We start from the raw sequence: 19,321 nt of genomic DNA, 5'->3' as shown, positions 1-19,321 counted from the left end.
TTAAACAGACACCTACCAGAAGAAGAAATACGGATGGCCAAGAGGCACATGAAGAGATGCTCAATGTCCCTGGCCATTAGAGAAATGCAAATCAAAACCACAATGAGATATCATCTCACACCCACCAGAATGGCCATTATCAACAAAACAGAAAACGACAAGTGCTGGAGAGGATGCGGAGAAAGAGGCACACTTATTCACTGTTGGTGGGAATGTCAAAGGGTGCAACCACTGTGGAAGGCAGTTTGGCGGTTCCTCAAAAAGCTGAATATAGAATTGCCATACGACCCAGCAATACCATTGCTAGGTATCTACTCAAAGGACTTAAGGGCAAAGACACAAACGGACATTTGCACACCAATGTTTATAGCAGCGTTATTTACAATTGCAAAGAGATGGAAACAGCCAAAATCTCCATCAACAGAAGAGTGGCTAAACAAACTGTGGTATATACATACGATGGAATATTATGCAGCTTTAAGACAAGATAAACTTGTGAACCATGTAATAACATGGATGGACCTAGAGAATATTATGCTGAGTGAATCCAGCCAAAAACTAAAGGACAAATACTGTATGGTCCCACTGTTGTGAACGGACATTCGAGAATAAACTTGAAATATGTCATTGGTAACAGAGTTCAGCAGGAGTTAGAAACAGGGTAAGACAATGGGTAATTGAAGCTGAAGGGATACAGATTGTGCAACAGGACTAGATACAAAAACTCAAAAATGGACAGCACAATAATACCTAATTGTAAAGTAATCATGTTAAAATACTGAATGAAGCTGCATCTGAGCTATAGGGTTTTTTTTTGTTTTTGTTTGCTTGTTGGTTTGTTTGTTGTTGTTGTTTTTTACTATTACTACTACTTTTATTTCTTTTCTTTATATTAACATTTTATATCTTTTTCTGTTGTGTTGCTAGTTCCTCTAAACTGATGCAAATGTACTAAGAAACAATGATCATGCATCTATGTGATGATGTTAAGAATTACTGAGTACATATGTAGAATGGTATGATTTCTAAATGTTGTGTTAATTTCTTTTTTTTCTTTCCGTTAATAAAAAAAAAAAAAAAGAAGAAAGCTCTTAAATCAGAGACAGAACTTCAAAACTGGAGGACACCAGAAAAGAAGAGCAAGCAAAACCAAAGTGAGCAGAAGGAAGGAAATAATAAAGATTAGAAAAGAGAATGAAATCACAATAGAGAGAATCAACAAAATCAAAAGTTGGTTCTTTGAAAATATCAGTAAAATAGACAATCCATCAACTAGAATGAAAAAGTAAAAGCGAGAAAACAATCAGAAATGGAAAAAGGGGTCATTACTACTGATCCCACAAAAATAAAAAAGACTGTAAGCCAACAAATCAATAACTAGTTAAGAGACTGAATTAGTAACCAAAAACTTTCAGCAAAGAAAACCCCAGGACCAGGTGGCTTCAAAGATTACTTTTGCCAATCATTCAAGAAGAACTAATACCAAACCTGCTCAAAATCTTCCAAAAACTTGAAGAGGAGAGAAAACTACTTAACTCATTCTATGAGGCCACCATCACCCTAATTCCAAAGGCAATTAAAAATAACACAAGAAAAATACAGACCAATTTCTCTTATGAATATAGACATAAAAGTTCTCTAAAAATACTAGCAAACTGAATCCAAGAGCATGTGTAAAGAACTATACACCATGATCAAGTGGGATTTATCCCAGGTACACAAGGATGGTTCAACCAAGAAAATCTATTAACATAATACTCCGCATTAACAAGAACAAAGGAAAAAAATGCATGATTATCTCCACTGATGCAGAAAGGGCATTTAACAAAATCCAGGACCTCTTCTTGTTAAAAACATTCAGCAAACTAGGAATGGAAGGAAACTTCCTCAACATGATAAAGGGCATATATGAAAAACATTATTCTTAATAGAGAGAGACTGAAAGCTTTCCCTCTAAGATCAGGAACAAGACAAGGCTGTCCTCTCTGACCACTGTTTTTCAACATTGTATGTGGCAGTTGTAGTCAGAGAAACAGGCAAGAAAAAAAAGAAATAAAACTTTCCATATTTTCAGATGACATGGTCCGATATACAAAAAAATCTGAAAAAAGTCCAACCTACTAGAACTAATAAAATAATAGAAGTGGTGGTGCCCAAGACTAGCATGCAAAAATCAACAGTGTTTCTAAACAATAGTAATTAATAACCTGAAGGAGAAAAAAAATCCATTTATGACAGCAACTAAAAGAATCAGATATCTAGGAATAAGTTTAAACAAGGATCCAAGGATTTATACACAGAATACTGCCAAACATTGCTAAAAGAAGTCAAAGAAGACTTAAATAAATGGAAGAGCATTCCATGTTCATGGATTGGAGGACTAAATATTGTTAAGATGTCAATTTTACCCAAAGCATTCAATGCAATCCCAACCAAAATTCCAAAAGCCTTTCTTGCAAAAATAAAAAAGCCAATTGTCATATTTCTATGGAAGGGTAAGGAGCCTTAACTAGCCAAAGCTATCTGGAAAAAGAAGAACAAAGTAGGAGGACTCACACTTCCTGACCTGAAAACCTATGACAAAGCCACAGTAATCAAAACAGCATGGTACTGGCACAAGGACAGACATATAGAACAAAAGAGTTGAGCTGAGAGTTTAAAAATCAACCCTCATGTTTATGGCCAACTGGTGTTTGATAGAGGTGCCAAGTCCACTCAGTTGGGAAAGAACAGTCTCTTCAACAAATGGTGCTGGGAAAAAATGGCTCTCCATATGCAAAATAGTTTACAAAGACCTCACACCTTATACAAAAATCAACTCAAAATGGATCACAGACCTAAATATAAGAACCAGAACTATAAACTCTCAGAAGAAAACACCTGGAAGCATATTCCTTGTCTTAGGCAATCGTTTCTTAAACATTTCCTCCCAAAGCACAGGCAACAACAATAACAAATAGATAAATGGGACCCCATCAAAATTTAAAGCTTTCCTATATCAAAAGACTTTGTCATGAAAGTAAAATGACAACACAATGGGAGAAAATATTTAGAAATCTCATATTTGATAAGGGTTTAATATCTGGAATACACAAAGAAGGAAATCCTGCAAATCAACAACAAAAAGACAAACCCAATTTAAAAAAATGGACCAAAGACTTGATAGACATGTCTCCAAAGAAGATATACAAATAGCCAAAAAGCACATGAAAATACACTCAACGTCATTAGCTACTAGGGAAATGCACACAAAACCACAGTGAGACACCATTTCATACCCACTAGAATGGCTACCATTAAGAAATGGAAAACATCAAGCATTGGAGAACACTTTCACTACTGGTGAGAACGTAAAATGTAGCTGTGGCTGATGATTTGACAGTTTCTCAGAAAGTTAAATATAGAATTATCACATAACCCAGCACTCCTACCTCTAGGAACATACCCAAATGAATGGAAAGCAGGAACTTTTGCGTCAATGTTCATAGTGATATTATTCACAATTGCCAAAAGATGGAAGCAACACAAGTGTCCACCAATGAATAGATAAAAATAAAAGACGATACATACGTACAACAGGATACTATTCAGTTATAAAAAGGAATGACGTTCTCATACATACAACAACAGAGATGAACCCTGAAGACATCATAATGAGTGAAATAAGCCAGGCACGAAAGGACAACTACTGGATGACCTCACCGATAGGAAATCACTAGACTAAACCAATTCACAGGGTCAGAAACTAGAATACAGGTTACTAGAGGCCGGGTAGGGGTAGGGCATGGAAAGTTGATGCTTATGTTCATTGTACAGAGTTTCTCTTTGGGCTGACTGAGAAGTTTTGCTAATGGATGGTATTGGTAGCACAACATTGTGTACAGAATTAACGTGCTGAATTACATATTTTAAAATGATAAAGGGGGGAATTTTAAGTTGTATATATGTTACTAGAATACAAATTTAAAAAATAACAACAACATAGGACATAGAACACAGAACACCCAATATAAACCAAGGACTACAGTTAATACAACTACAAAAATGTTCTTTCATCAACTGCATCAAATGTACCTCATTAATGCAAGGTGTTAAAATAAAAGAGTGGGATATGGGAACTGTGTATTTTACACATGATTCTTCTGTAAACCTACACATTCTCTCATAAAAAAATCAAATAACCTTAAATGACTTTACCTTAATTGGCTTCACTTCCCAAGTGTTGCTTATGCAAAGTTTTCTCATGCCAACCCCCTCCAAAACAATTCCCAAAAATATAACCCCAAGGGATGTGATTTTTAAATCTTTTACACCAGTAGATTTGAACTGTTCTGATGAGGTATCGAAGTCTTACATTCCCTAATCTCCACAGAAAGCAGAAAACTGCTTTTTTGTTTTATATAATCACCTTCTGCCTTGGATTCCATTTGGAAAAAGACTCTGCTGCCTAACAAAGGTCTGAAAACCATCTTTTAGCAAAAAGAGGGTAAGAGTGTTCAAATAAATGTTTGATTTGTCAAGCTTTAAACATTATTCAATGCCAGCATCTAAATATTTTTAAAATATCAATCATCTCACCTTTTCCCATTTGCTCCAAAAGAGTTTGTCCAATTCGGTTTAATTCATCCAGTTTGGGGCTTCTTTCCGCCTTTTCTTTTTCTAATTCCTGAAAATAAAGTCCCAATATGAGAGCATGGCAAACACCTTCTCATTATAATGTTGATAGTATTATTTTAATGTTTTTATTGAGAAATCTTCCCCCCCCACAGGCCATATTGGTATACAATGGTTGCCAATATCATCACATAGTTGCATATTCATCAACATCATCATTTTTAGAACATTTGCATCACTCTAGAAGAAGAAATAAAAAGAAAAAAAAAAACTTGTACATCCCATACCCCCGGCCCTTCTCTCTCATTGGCCACTAGTATTTCAATCTACCCAATTTTTTACCCTTTAACCCTCCTATTATTTATTTATTTATTATTCATCTTGTTCACTCATTATCCATACCCTGGATAAAAGGAGCATCAGACACAAGGTTTTCACAATCACACAGTCACATTGTAAAAGCTGTATAGTTATATAATCTTCTTCAAGACTCAAGGCTACTGGAACACAGCTCAACAGTTTCAGGCACTTCCCTTTAGCCACTCTAATACACCATAAACTAAAAAGGGATATCTATATAATGCATAAGAATAACTTCCAGGATAACCTCTCAACTCTGTTTGAAATCTCTCAGCCACTGAAACTTTATTTTGTCTCATTTCTCTTCCCCCTTTTGGTCAAGAAGGCTTTCTCATTTCCATGATGCTGAGTCCCAGGTCATCCCAGGACTCCTGTCCCACGTTCCCAGGGAGATTTATACCCCTGAGAGTCATGTCCCTCGTAGGAGGGAGGGCAGCAAGTTCACCTGCTGAGTTGGCTTAGAGAGAGAGAGGTCACATCTGAGCAACAAAAGAGGTTTTCTGGGGTAACTTTCAAGCATAATTATAATTAGGCTTAGCTTCTCCTTCGCAGGAATAAGTTTCATAAGGGCAAACCCCAAGATTGAGGGCTTAGCCTATTGCTTTTGTTGTCCCTGCAGGAATATCAGGAATTCTCCAAATGGGGAAGTTGAATATTTCCTCCTTTCTCCCCAGTCCCCCAAGAGAACTGTGCAAATAGTTCTTTATTTACTGTCCAAATTACTCTGGGATATATTGGGGCATCACACTAACTTGTACAAACCAACAAGATCTCACACCCTATGCAAGATTCCATGTACTTACAGTGTTCAACTAAACTAACCATACATGTTAAACTAGGTAATATACTACCCAAAATATAAATTTTGCAGAAAATAAGCATGTCTCTCTTTGGTCTCACACAGAAGTTGAAGTTTTAAAATTTCAAAATACAGACCATATGTTGATAGTATTTTAATCTTAGACATTTAATGTCCCTTCCACATTATTTTTAAGTAGTTCAGTCAACTTTCACCTAAGAGACTTCAACACAGAAATATACAATCTACCTGCCAGCCCCCTAGAGCTGAATAAATCTGAGAAGGTAAAGTTGAACAAACCATGACCAAAAATCCCTAGCAACCATGAAACGTGGGCTTTTTATAAGAAAAAAATCATTCTGTGTTCTAACTATGATGCCCTCTCAAGAGGAACTAATTAAAAGGAGTATTTTAAATCCATGCTATCCATTGACATAGACAACCTAAGTGCAATTCACACCATAAAGTTAGTCACTGGAGCCAGAAGAACTGAATGTGCTATGACAGAGACCTGGGAACCAAAAACTAATTGAAAGGAAAAGAGCTAGAACTACTTTGAGTCTCGATACTATTTGTTGGTATTATATTAAGTCTAGGGACTAATGTGAACTTCAAACACTTCATATTTCATACATTACATTTAAATAATGGCAATATGCTTTAGGGCCCATAAAGCACGTTATTCTTTTATGTTTGAGAAGGCAAACACAGGCTTTTAATTTTTCTTTTTTGAAGGCAGTGCTAGTTTTACTTGACAATCAGCTGTTAGTTTTCCTCCACCCTGCCAGTCTGCAGGCTTTTAAAAGTGGTGACAGGTGCAGAGTGTCCAGTGTGGAGCGCGTTACGGGGAACCTTCATCCTCGTTATATTTTCTGGACAACCACACACAGACACGATATGGGACATTCTTTATCCCCTTTGCCAGACAGTCATGGAGCCTCGTGTCCCATGCATATCTGGCACTCCCATCTCCATCATGGCACATTTCCGGATGTGAGTGCCAGAGGGACACGTGTCTTGGAACCCACCCCATGGAGGCACTGGTGCGTGCTGATAGGGCGCTGAAGGGTCACCACCCCGGGATGGCAGAACGGCTCTTCTTCCCGCCACCGTGCCCTGTGGGAGCCATCCCGCCCAGACCAGGCTGGGAAGGAAGAGCGCAAAGCACTGGGGGAGGGGGAGGGCTCTCCACTTTAATATTCACGTCTGTGTGGTCGATATTGTCCCATCTCTTAACCTCAAATGTCAGGAGAAGACAAAATCTTTCCAGAACAGAACAGGTAAGAAAGGGAGGCGTGCATGCATGACTGCACACACGCACACACACACACTCATACCCACACACTTATGCATATGTACATACACAGACTAACACACACATACTTGTGTTCACATTCTACACATATGCACATACTCACTGCCATGCACACTCATATTCACACATAACGGTGGGCATGTATGTGTGCACTGACATATTTACACATACACGTAAACACTCACACACATGCATGTGAACACACATACACACCCAACTCAGTAACTGAAATTTCTCCTACTACTGTATCCCAACTGATTACCATCTCCTAATCCTCTATTTAAATCTCACCCACACTAACACTGAGCCTGGTCAAAAAGGCAAGGCGAGCCGTGTTACTTCTACCACGCTCTGCAGAGCAGAATCCCATTTCTATGCTCCCCCGTGCAAGGGACAGGAAGACGCCGTGAAGCGTGTGGTGGGCGATGACTGATTACATTAGAAAGTTCTTAAGGGACAGGATGACGCCGTGAAGCGTGTGGTGGGCGATGACTGATTACATTAGAAAGTTCTTAAGGGACAGGACGATGCCGTGAAGCGTGTGGTGGGCGATGGCTGTGATTACATTAGAAAGTTCTTTCATGAACTAGAACAAATGTATGTCACCACAAAGGGCCAAGGAGAGGGGGATATATGGGGGAAAATGCAGCTTCCGCCATCTATGGCCTGGCATCAACACTGATATCTGAATACTCCTTCATCAACACTAAGAAATGTACTACACCAGTGCTAGGGGCCAATGATACAGGGAGATACGGCACATGGGATGTTTTAGGCTTTCTTTTTTTTTTTAATTTGGAGTAATGAAAACATTCTAAAATTGTAGTGATGAATGCACAACTATGTGATTATACTGTGAGTCACTGATTGAACACTTCAGAGGGACTGTATTGTGTGAATATATCTCAATAAAATCGCATTAAAAGAAGAAACACCCCCTTCCAATATGAAAAGGTCAGAATGGACATAGCCCAAACAGCCCTATAGAAAGGATGGAGAGATCAAAGGTGACGGTGGAGTTATACACAGAAGACAGGACTGAACAAATGAATATACTGCTGAATCATTAAATTGGTATCTCTTTTAGTCTCCGGTATCTTAGAGCAGCTAGAAGTAAAAACCTAAAATTGTGGAATTCTAACCTATCAAATTCTGAAATATGTTCTACACGTAATTGTGGTGCTCTGCTTTGAAATGTATTGCTTTTTTGTATATACATTATTTTTCACAAAAAAGAAAGAAAAAATTCAATTGGGTTAATTAAAAAAATATTTAAGCCTCCTAGCATCCTACATTCTGGAGCACCTAGAAGGAAAAATCTGAGAGGATGGCTTGGTAGCCCATGACAAACTCTGGGATCTGTCCTGTAACTACCGTCCTGTAACCTGTTGAAGGGTGCTTTGAAAACTATTTCTTTTCTATGTCTTTGCTTTGTATATATGTTATTCTATACAACAAAAAAATTAATGGCAATGTCAAAAAAAGAAAAAATGCAAACATCAGTTTTACCAAATAAACAGAACTCTCCTACTCTAATCCGCACAAGCTTGAACATGACTAACATAACCATTTTTACAGTCAAAGATCAAGAAATATTAACAAGATGGTTTAAGAAATACCATTTGTTTTTAAACTAATGTCTATGAAAAAAATCGCTGTCAAACTGGAGAAAAACGATCACGTGTTTTGACTAATTGAGTCTCTGCCACGTCCCGGGGACTCTCCCTGATGCGGTTCATCACTGGAACAAGGTTTTCCTCCACCAAAATGAAATGAAGCCAATCTTTTCCCAATTTGCAAGAAAAGTTAGGATTATTAAATTTCATTAGTACATTATAAAATTGTCTTTATTTTACATTTTCCCCAATCCTTTTGCACCCATCACCACCAGTGCGAAGCAACGACATAAACGAACACGGAGGGAAACACGAAGTGAGGAACCCAGGGGCTGCCAATGACGCGCTGGATGGACAAACACAACGGCAGCCTCGCACGTCCAAGTGTGGCCAGGAGAATTTCCAGCGGAGCAGCGGCTCCTGGTTCCTCGGACAGAGGTTAACGGGTGGATATTTTCTGGGGCTTGCTCCACAACGGACCTCTCACCTCCACACCATCGGCCAGCCCGGGCCTCTCAGGACTGCGAGGGCAGACCTGGCAGATGATGGGAGTCACCAGTGGTTTCTCAGAACTAGAGGAGAGGACTGCCCAGCGGCCACACTGCTGCTGCGGTCACCACACTGTCCTCCCCAAACCAGAGGCCCCAGTGCGGCTACTAGGCAGGTGGGGGCTGTGTGCCAGGGAGCCCCTGGTCAGGCCAGGGAGCCCAGGGCTGTGAGCACGTCGGGCAAGGGAGGGAAGGCCACAGTGAGAGCTGTGGGAGCCTGCAGATTTGCACATGGAAGGCGCGAGCAAGGCCGCTGCGTGCAGAGACCAGGGTGGGTGGTGTGGGACCCACTGCTCCAGACCTTCACCTCCGAGCCCCTGACCGCCCCTGCCCGCACCTGCCCGCCCCTGCCTACCCCTGCCTACCCCTGCCCACACCTGACCGCCCCTGCCCACACCTGACCGCCCCTGCCCACATCTGCCTACCCCTGCCCACACCTGCCCGCCCCTGCCCGCCCCTGCCCACACCTGACCGCCCCTGCCCACACCTGACCGCCCCTGACCACCCCTGCCCGCCCCTGCCCACACTGACCACCCCTGCCTACCCCTGCCTACCCCTGCCCACACCTGACCGCCCCTGCCCACACCTGCCCGCCCCTGCCCACACTGACCACCCCTGCCTGCCCCTGCCCGCCCCTGCCCACAGCTGACCACCCCTGTCCGCCCCTGCCTGCACCTGCTGTCTCATCCAGAACCACAGCTCTGCAGAGACACAACCCCTGCCTCCTCGCCATGGCAGCTGCAGGGGATACTGAGGCACGTCTTGTTGTGAGAGCCATGCCCCATGGCCTCCTGAGACCAGCCTCCCCACGGAGGACCCCAGGGCAGGAGGTTCTCGCATCACTCAGCACGTCAGTGATGGTGACCCCAGCAGCTGCGTCTCTTGGCAGGAAGCGTCCAGGGCCCGCGCCTCTGTGGTCCAGCAGCATACCCGGCCCAACATGCACGGCCTGCGGGGGACAGTGGGGGCCGTACCTGTCGCCGCTGTCCCGACTCCACAGTCTCGCGCAGCGGTTCGTGCTCCCCGATGTCTGTGCTGCGGGCGGCCGCCTCAGCCCGAGCCAGCCAGGCCAGTAGCTCCGCGCTCAGGGCCTCAAACCTGTGGGGGGATCGGGGTCAGCGCCACGCGTCCCTTACGGACACACCGGCTCAGGTAGAGCAAGGCACACACCCCCCCCAGCACATGCGTTACACACCCCCCATGCGCATTACACACTCACTGGGACAGACCAGCCACGCCAAGTGAGCGCGTCCGTACACGTGCAGTTAAGTCGGGAAGAGTAATACGGTTGTAACAGCAACAAAAATTAAATGAAATAATTACATAATTTAAAGACTTCATAAGAAATCCCATGATGCCCGTAGAACTCCCATGGATAGGGAAGCCCAAGCACGGCAAGCTAATCACGGAGATGCGAGGACTGGGCACCCCACCGTCGGCTTTACACCCCCTCGACAGGGAGCTGCTGAGCTCCCACCCTAGGTTGGAAGTTGCGTGGCCACAGCGCCAGGCCTTGCGAGTGACCACAGGAGGAGGGAGGAGGCGAAAGCCGAAGTCCCGCGCGGTCCCCAGGGCAGGAGCCCAGGGGGGGACGCACTCCCAGAGGGACTGGCACCGAGGGAGGCAGCTTTATGGCGGAGGGGGTTCTCCCCGCAAGGGGGGCAGAAGGGGGGTGTCGCACTTTGCAGGCGGCGGTACGCGTGGCTGCAGTGGCCTCGGGTGCCGGCCGGCCCTGCGGGGGATGCTCGGGACCTTGCGGAACACTGGGGGTCACGTGCAGCCGGTCAGGGGCTTCACCACCGGCCTGGCCTGACAGCATCTGCCCTCCGTGCTCACCGTGGAGGCAGGACCAGAGAAAAGTCATGCTGCTGAGTGGGCATAAAATGTAGGCAGCTCAAGGGGTGCAGAGAAGGCTTTCGGGGGTGCAGGGAAGGCCCACATGCAGTGGGAAGGAGTGAGCAAGGCCCTTGCAGTGCACCCCAGGAGCCACGTGGCTTAGGGTCCCTCTGGGGTGTGAAGTTACTGCCCAGCCCACAAAGCCAAGCCCCGGCAGGGCCGGGAATGGACCCTGGCGACTCCTTGTGGCCCCATGCACAGCAGCATGAGCTCTTCAGGGAAGCTGCCCGGAAGGCGTTCCCACAGAGCTGCGAGCCGCAGTCTTTGATGGAAGACATTTTCCTGGCGATAGGCGAGGAATTTGTCAAGGTGAATACCAGGAGCCACGTGGCCTTACACGCTCCCCAGCAGGCACTGGTTCTTCACCGCTCAGAGGAAAGCACTCAGGGAGCACTCAGCACCTCCCGTGGCCAAGCACCAGTCACCTGCAAACCTAAGGGAGCCAGGAAGGGCCGGCCAACTCGGGTCACAGGGACAGATGTCCAGGCGACAGGAGGTCACTGCCCGTCTGTGGCTGCAGCCTGTGCCGATGCAGCAACCCCGAGAGAAGGGACAGGGGACACATCTGTCACTGGCTTGTGTGGCCAGGCTGCCACATTCAGGGCCACTAAGGGACAGCACCCAGCTGCCCACAGGGCATGGCTGAGTGAGGCTCCACGATGACCCCTGAAGGGCTCAGAGCCACGTCCCAGGTGACCGCCCACCAAAGCCAAGCTAAACGTGTTTCTTTTCCGGAGCAGGCTGCTGAAGGGTCTGGAAACCATCTAGGAATGGTTTGGAACACTGCGTTTTAGGGTGAATGGAGGGCAGACCTGTACCCAGGGAAGGACTTGGTGGGGGCAGATTTGGGCTGGAGTTAAAAGACCTTCCTCCCAGCGAGATCCCACCGCCTCGTGCGGTGTGCTCAGTGTCGACTTGTCCAGGAGTGCAGGGACAGGCCTTCTGCCTCGGTCCCGTCGTGGAATGGAGCCCCAAGGCTCTCACTGGCTGCCCCCCCACCGGAGGTCCCCTCCCCACACGTCTTCCTGTCTGGCCGAGGGGCCGCAGCAGCCGGCTAGCTCCCCTCCCAGGGGGCAAGGGCGTGGGTTCTGGCCAGCGAGACCAGGGCCCAGTCAGGGAGGGCAGCTGGGGAAGGCCTTTCTCGAGAAGGAGACAGAGGAGGGAGACCTGACCCCCATCACTGGGGACGGCCCGGCCTTCTTAAGTCACCTTGGCAGCACCCCATTTTCTCACAGTGGGACGCACCCCTCACAGCGCAGTGATGTTTAAACTCAGGCATTAGAGTCCTGTGCTCTCGGCTTCCTCCCCCGGCCCTGGCACCGCTCTCTGCCTCCCTGGGGTGGATGGTCCCACTGGGGACACTGCAGAGGCAGAAGTGCTGCCCATGGTCTAGAGGGACGCCCACCGCGGGTGGACCCTGCTGGCCCCTGGCCGGGGAGCCTGCATTTCTACGAGGCCTGGACGGCCGCCCACCCACCCAGCGTAGGAACCCGGAGGACGCAGCAAGGCACACAGCCCACGCCGTCTCAAGGCGCGGCTGCTACAGCGTGAAGCCCACTCAGCACCGGGCCCAGCCTGGCAGGCACCCCACGCACGAGCTCTGCGGATGTCAGCTGCCGCCACCCTCATCCCAAGGAGGCCAAGGCACCTCTCGAATCAACAAGACACAAGGGCACTGCATGCCAACCGTGGACCTTTAAGCCAACCACAGTCATCCGTTAAAGCATCTGATTGCAGAACAAAGGAAAAAGAGAACATGACAAAAGAATGAGAAGAAAGAAGGAAGGAAAAAGGAGGCTAAAAAGGAAGGGCTTCCCTGAATTAAGTACATTTTTTTAAACAGCGAGAAGGGGGAGGAGTTTCACAGGGCAGGAGAAGCAGGACCAATCGCGCAGGAGGAGCGAGTCGAGGGCGACTCGGTCACAAGGACAACGACGGAAAAGCAGGAAAGAGGGTTCCCTAGCACAGCCCTGTACACCAAACCCAGGACACGGGACGTGCAGGACGGCCCAGGTGCCTGGACACGAGACACGGGGTATGGCCTGGGTGCCTGGATACGAGACAGCCTGGGTGCCTGGACATGAGATGCCCGGGCTGGTCGGGGTGCCTGGGTGCCTGGACACGAGACCGACAGGTCGCAGAGTACGGAACTCGGCCCCAATCCCTTCTCCCTCTTCAGCAACACCCAAAACTCATGGCCCACCGACTCGTGACCCTTTCCCTTCCCCTCCTCCTTGCCACAACATGTGATGCCTCTTGCCAGACGCTGCCTGGGGCAAGCAACCACATCAAAGAAGGACTTCAGCACAAACTCCACCCATAAAGAGCAAACAGGTCAGGACAGACACAAAAAGAAGGAAGCAAAAATACTAGCCAAAGGCAATTAGACAAGTCGCCCAATGCAGAATTCAGGACCAATAAGGGAAGGCGAACTTCAGGGTATAAAAGGAGAAACGCATCACAATGCAGGTGGACATTTTCTTCAGGCTCTTGAAGAAAGTTTTCCTTTCCCCCTTCCCTCTCCCCCTTCTTTTCCACCTGCCCCCTCCTCTCCCCCTCCCTACTTTAAAATAAACCCCTTTCAACCTTAGCTCATCATGGTTATGAGTGTTGGACCAAACCACCCCAATTTGTTCTAACAGAAACGTGTGGGACAGCCTGGGTGCCTGACACGAGATGTGCAGGACGGCCTGGGTGCCTGGGTGCCTGGACATGAAACGTGTGGGATGGCCTGGGTGCCCAAACATGAGACACGTGGGACGGCCTAGAAGCCTGGGAGCCCGGACACGAGACACACGGACGGCCTGGGTGCTCAGCGAGGGTAAAGCGGCATGGCATGCAGGCATCGCATGTGGGCAGCCAGGGTTCGGGAGGTGGGTTCCCGTGACGACGCGGCCATGCATGGGATCCGTGATGGGAACTGTGAGTGCCGAGCCCGAAGCGCATCTGTGTGGGGTCGGGTGGGCGCACACCTTTTCTTGGCTTCCAGGTCCACATGGATCTGTCTCTTCTTTGGTGGGGTGGGAGGAGGCAGCTCTTGCTTGGACTTTTTCGCAGTTCCTGGCTCCCTAACGGGAGCAGTCTCCAGGAGGCCCTTCTGAGGGGCCTGGGACATGCCCAGCTTTGCTACAGCCAGAGTCACCTGAGAGAGAAATCCCCCACGTTTTAATGTGCTTACATCCATTTTATTGAGATATCGTGTACCTACCTAAAGCCCACCCCTTTAAAGGTGCCATTTCAATGGTTATTACTACATCGCAGACCTGTGCCGCCGCCCCCAGCATCTAACTCCAGCCTCATTCCTCACGCCGAAACGAAACCCTGAAGAGTCACTCCCCATCCCTCCTTCCATCCCTGGCCACCATCAGCCTTCCTGCCCCTGGGATCTGCCTCTTCTGGGCACTTCACATATACGGGACCAGGCAGCATGCAGTCTTCTGTGACCACTTCTCTCCCTCAGCATAACGCTTCCAGGGCAGCTTCGTGTGGCCGTTTAAGCCAGTATTTCTCTCTTTTCTGCGGCTGAACAGTAGGGATAGACTGAGTCTGCTCCTATTCTGTCTATATACCCTCAGCTGACAGACGTTTGGACTCTTCTACTTTTTGGTTGTTATAAATAACGGTGCTAGGAATGTTCATGTACAAACCAAAGTTTTATTTTTGATCAATTCATTAAAATATTTTAAGATTAATAGATAATGGATAAATGCCGGTTACTAAGGATTAAATCACTGGATACTAATAAGCTTTTTAAATATGTATTAATATTTTTAAGAGACTAAAGGAGGTGTTCACATTTCTATTTTTCAATCTGACAGGAAAGCAGGCTATAAGGAACCAATTTTTGAGTTTACCTACTACTTTTATCTCATGAAAAGGAAAAGTAACCTGAACATTCACGTTTAAACTGCTACTTAATGGAACAGCATAGTACTCAAATCGGCAGTACCTGGTTGGAGGAATCTTCCAGCCTTTGCACCAAAGCATCCCACCTCTGGGTCAGCTCTGCCAGGTCACTGCTGATCTTCTCAGGGGCCCTGGTGCTCTCCAGCAACTGGCCCACGTCCTGGCCAATCTCAGTCAGCTGGTCCAAGGCTAGACGCTTCATTGCCATGTCCTCCTTTAAAATCTAGCACACAGAGACGGCCTAGAGCTCCCTCTTCACAGGAGGGCACAGGTCCCCAACCAGGGGCCATAACCCTGGACATGTCAGAGCAGAATTTACATCCCCGCAGCCCAGCAACACTGAAACACAGAGCTCCTGTCTCCGGACCTCTGCAGGTCAGCATCCCTGTGTCAGGTGAGGAGCCATGATCAGTGCTCACACAATCCTGTCAACCCTCATAAAGCAGGAGAAAACTCGCGTTCACGGCCCAGACCCCCGTCCCTGTGGCACCTACCGCCAGGCAGCGGACGCTGACACTCAGCTCCTTCGGGTCTCTGAAGTTGCTTGTCTGGACTCGACCCAAAGCCTCTTCTTTTTCAGCGAGCCAAGCTTTCAGCAGGCACTGCGAGCAATCAGCAGGGGTACAGATGCATTGGGGGAACTCACCGGCCATTCAATTTGACCCAGTTCATTAATCTGACTCGTATGGGACGAGCGGTTTGCCCTGGGATAAGGAGGACTCCTCATCCCTACCGTGGAGCCCAAACAGCCCGGGCAGCTTCTGGGAGAACATCATCCTTCCAGATTCAAACAGAGTAACTGGACAGTGGACCTGCAGCTGGAAACCAGCCAAAAAGCTAGTGCCCACTCCCATCTCCAAAAGCAGAGCATTACAAGCCTGGAGAGGCAGGAGGGGCACAGGCTGCCTGCTGCAGCCCCCCATTTTCAGCAGGAAGGAGAGAGAAGTCCAAGGCCACTTGGTTGGTCCAGGGCAGAGGCAGCCCAGGCCCGAGCCCGAACCAGCGGTCTTTCCGGAGCATCCTGCGGAAGCCCACACTGATGCCCAAGGTCCTGCAGCAGGTCACATACCCTACAATCAGAGGAAGGGCCAATACCAACAAATGACACTATAACTCCACTGGCCAACAGCGCGTGTTTCCTAAGCCAAACATTTATGCTGTGGAGACAGAGAGCCTTGAAGGCCGACCGAGCAGAAAAGCAGCTGTGGCACGCTGGAATCATCTTCCCAAAAGGCAGCAGCTTCCACCCGGCCCTTTCTGCTCACTGCAGGGTAGGGACTTCTGCACGTGCAGTGGGGTCACGTCTCTCCTGGTTGTTTTACTTATCAGCTTACTCAGCCTTGCCTCTGTAACCCACCAAGCACACGAAGATTAAAGAAGTAAAAGGCCAGCACAGATCCTGCTTCAGTCTAGAAAGGCTGAAAAGACAGACAGAAATGCCTGACGTGGACAGAAGGGGCAGAGGCTGCCAGAAGAGACACAGCTAATTAATTCCGAGGAGGAGGGGTGGGGTGCAGCAAGGACTTCCCAGAGAACTCCAGGATCCCAGAGAATAAAAAGACAGGGAAAAAGGCATTCCGAGGAGAGGCAATACTTTAAGCAAAAACACAGAGGCCAAGAGTGCAAATGAAAAAATATACAAAAAAATAACTCTGAGGAAATCTGTGAAGGGCCAGGCAGTGGTAAGAGCAGGAAAAAGGCAGAACCCGCCCTGCTCTCCTGGGACTACCTGAGATGGCACAGACAGTCAGCTCAGGGTTCCAGCATGGGGTCCGAGAAAGGTCTGGGGGAAGTCAGGCTTGGGAAGGAAGGCTGAGTCCTGAATGGAAAACCCTGCATGCCACACCCACCGAGAACTTGGCACGTGCTCAGGGGCTTAGAATGCATTTCCAGAGCCCATTTGCAACCATCTGCAAGCTTCTGCAACTGACTGGACAATAAGCCCTAGAATGATATTTTTTAGTGGAGTTACAGTGTATTTGGTCTCAGGCCATGCAAAAGCAAATCATCTATGCATTAGGAGCCAATGTTGCCTTCTACATTTTTACAAGATTCTTTCTTCCATATCAACGAAGAAATCCACTCAAAGGTCATTTCAAAGCGTAACATGATGCCAGGGGCCAAAATACTATCCACTCCCAACTTGGTTGTTTTTTGAAATTTTGTTTTGTTTTTAGTCGCCACATCATTCCTCTCCAAATGTTTAATAGTTTACTTGGTGGAAGAGTAGCACAATGGTTTTCTCTAGCAAGCGATGTCTCCAGTTGTCAATTCTGAAATAAAATGTATCTATTCTATGAGACTCGCTGGCCTGTATATGAGTCTACGCGAATGTAAATATTTCATGAATCAGAATTAAATCCATTATGTAAATCTAATAAGAAAATTCTGACCAAAGATGAGGAGGGAAAAGTGATTAACAATTTTTATTTGGACAAAGTTTGTAACCTTCTTTTTAACAAGTGCCATCTGCCACCATACCTAGTAATACATTTGTATTACTAAGTGTCATATACTTTTTTTCCCCATGAAAAGAATATGTTTATTTTTTATGGATGGAATTGAAATGCATTTAGAAGAATCAAAATGGGTATTCTGAGATGTGGAAACAGAACTGCTTATTTTCCAAGCCATAACTGTTTGGAGCAGGGGGAGATTTTTCCTTATTTATATTCTGTTTTGATGATTCCTTTTCTAGAAGAGAAAAGAATAAGCAAAAGGCCCCACCCTGCCTAGAAAACTATGGTGGTAGCTCTGAACCACAGCTTCATGTGCTGCAGTAACCCCCAACGAAAAAAGAGACTATTAACAGATTGTTAAATCAGTGGTGACTTTGCTAAAAAACATTTCTCATTGGTTGCAGAACTTATTCTGGTTAAAAGCAAGAAAAAGCCATGTGATCTAAAATTCACAATGTATTTAGTTGATTCATTTATTAATATTTATTGAGTACAAACCATATGTTAGGAATTGCGTTGATATATTACCCAACATAAATCTAACAATTATAAGGTCAAACAAATCAAGAGAGCAGCATCGCAAAACACTAACACTCTAACCAATGAAAACAGGTCAAGTTAAGTATTATTACAATGCAGCCATGTAGCATGCTCTCAATGAATAACTAGTTATAAAATGGATAGAAAACTGATTTAAAAGATAAAAAAGAATTATTTGTGTCTGTTCCTTTCAGAGAAACGTAACCAAGACAACTTGATTCTACCCCCCAGTGGGCTGCCTTCTGCCCCCTCTGGGTCCTGGGCTCTTACCTGCTCTTCCAGTAGCTCCCGCCACAACAGGCTGACCTCCTGCAACCGGGAGCCCCGGGCTTCAGCCCAGTGACACACAGCGGACCAGCGCTCGCCCAGCCTCTGGGGGAAGAAACCTTCCTTGTGAACACAGCCTTTGCAGGCTACTCCTAGAGCCTCACAGGTGGGAAAAAGGAAGGTCTGTAGAATTTTTCCCATTGTTTCACATGCAGGGGCTCTAAAGCTGCCCAGCTGGAACCCTAGCCTGTCTCTTCCCCCACCCCCCTCAACCCCGCTATGGGCAGGCACCTGGAATCGAATCCAGGTCTCCAGCATGGCAGGTGAGAACTCTGCCACTAAGCCACCATGGCCCGCCCCCTAGCCTATATCTTTTGATTTCAGATCACTGCTCTTTCCATTTCACTGTTGTTTTTTTATTTCAAAATAATATGAGAAGGCATTTTTACCTATTTCTTCAAAATAGAGCAAACATATCTATGTTTTGTGCTCAAACTTCTCAAGCTATAATTATCAAAAAAAATAACAAATTCAGTACCTCAATTATTTCTTAACCTTACCCTTTTACATGTCAATAAAATTTTCATTTGTGGTTTCAAAATTATGAAAAAGCTTTAACTTTATAAAAAGTATATTTGGAATATGAAGAGCATTTCTATAAAATAAAAAAGCACTTAACAGATGTTTCTGCTTACATTTTGACTTATAGAAATTTCCACAAAAACTGGCAACTCAAAAGGATGAGCGATACTAAATAAAATAAATTTGGTGAACAAATATTTAAAAGTCATTTTTCATGAGAACTCTCAAAAATATTTTCTGACGACCTTATAAATAATGATGAACAAAGGTGATATCTTTTTCTATTATTATATGACAACAGCTACTTCATTCCCGCTTGCACTGAGCTGGTCCTCAGTAGCAGAGTAATTTCTTCACTGGAAAGAGGAAACTGCTCCGAGCGGGAAGAAATCATCTGCTTCACCTCATGAGTTCAAACT

The 19,321-nt window shown here is 46.2% G+C and overlaps 1 protein-coding gene across 1 annotated transcript in view; it reads right to left on the bottom strand.

Moving 5' to 3' along the window:
• The window catches only part of UTRN (utrophin), a 440,716-nt gene that overhangs the window by 317,938 nt on the left and 103,457 nt on the right, over nucleotides 1–19,321 (bottom strand). The window contains exons 14-19 of the mRNA XM_077143388.1: nucleotides 18,324–18,425; nucleotides 15,549–15,656; nucleotides 15,098–15,277; nucleotides 14,121–14,290; nucleotides 10,227–10,350; nucleotides 4,579–4,666 (exon numbers count right to left, since the gene is read on the bottom strand). Of these exons, the coding sequence (XP_076999503.1) occupies nucleotides 4,579–4,666; nucleotides 10,227–10,350; nucleotides 14,121–14,290; nucleotides 15,098–15,277; nucleotides 15,549–15,656; nucleotides 18,324–18,425 (772 nt within the window). The remainder of the gene's footprint in view (nucleotides 1–4,578; nucleotides 4,667–10,226; nucleotides 10,351–14,120; nucleotides 14,291–15,097; nucleotides 15,278–15,548; nucleotides 15,657–18,323; nucleotides 18,426–19,321) is intronic.

Source organism: Tamandua tetradactyla, chromosome 25, assembly GCF_023851605.1.
Source record: "Tamandua tetradactyla isolate mTamTet1 chromosome 25, mTamTet1.pri, whole genome shotgun sequence".
Lineage (NCBI taxonomy): Eukaryota > Metazoa > Chordata > Mammalia > Pilosa > Myrmecophagidae > Tamandua > Tamandua tetradactyla.
The sequence above is the reverse complement of the archived record's forward strand: the minus strand, read 5'-3'. Positions and strand labels throughout refer to the sequence as shown.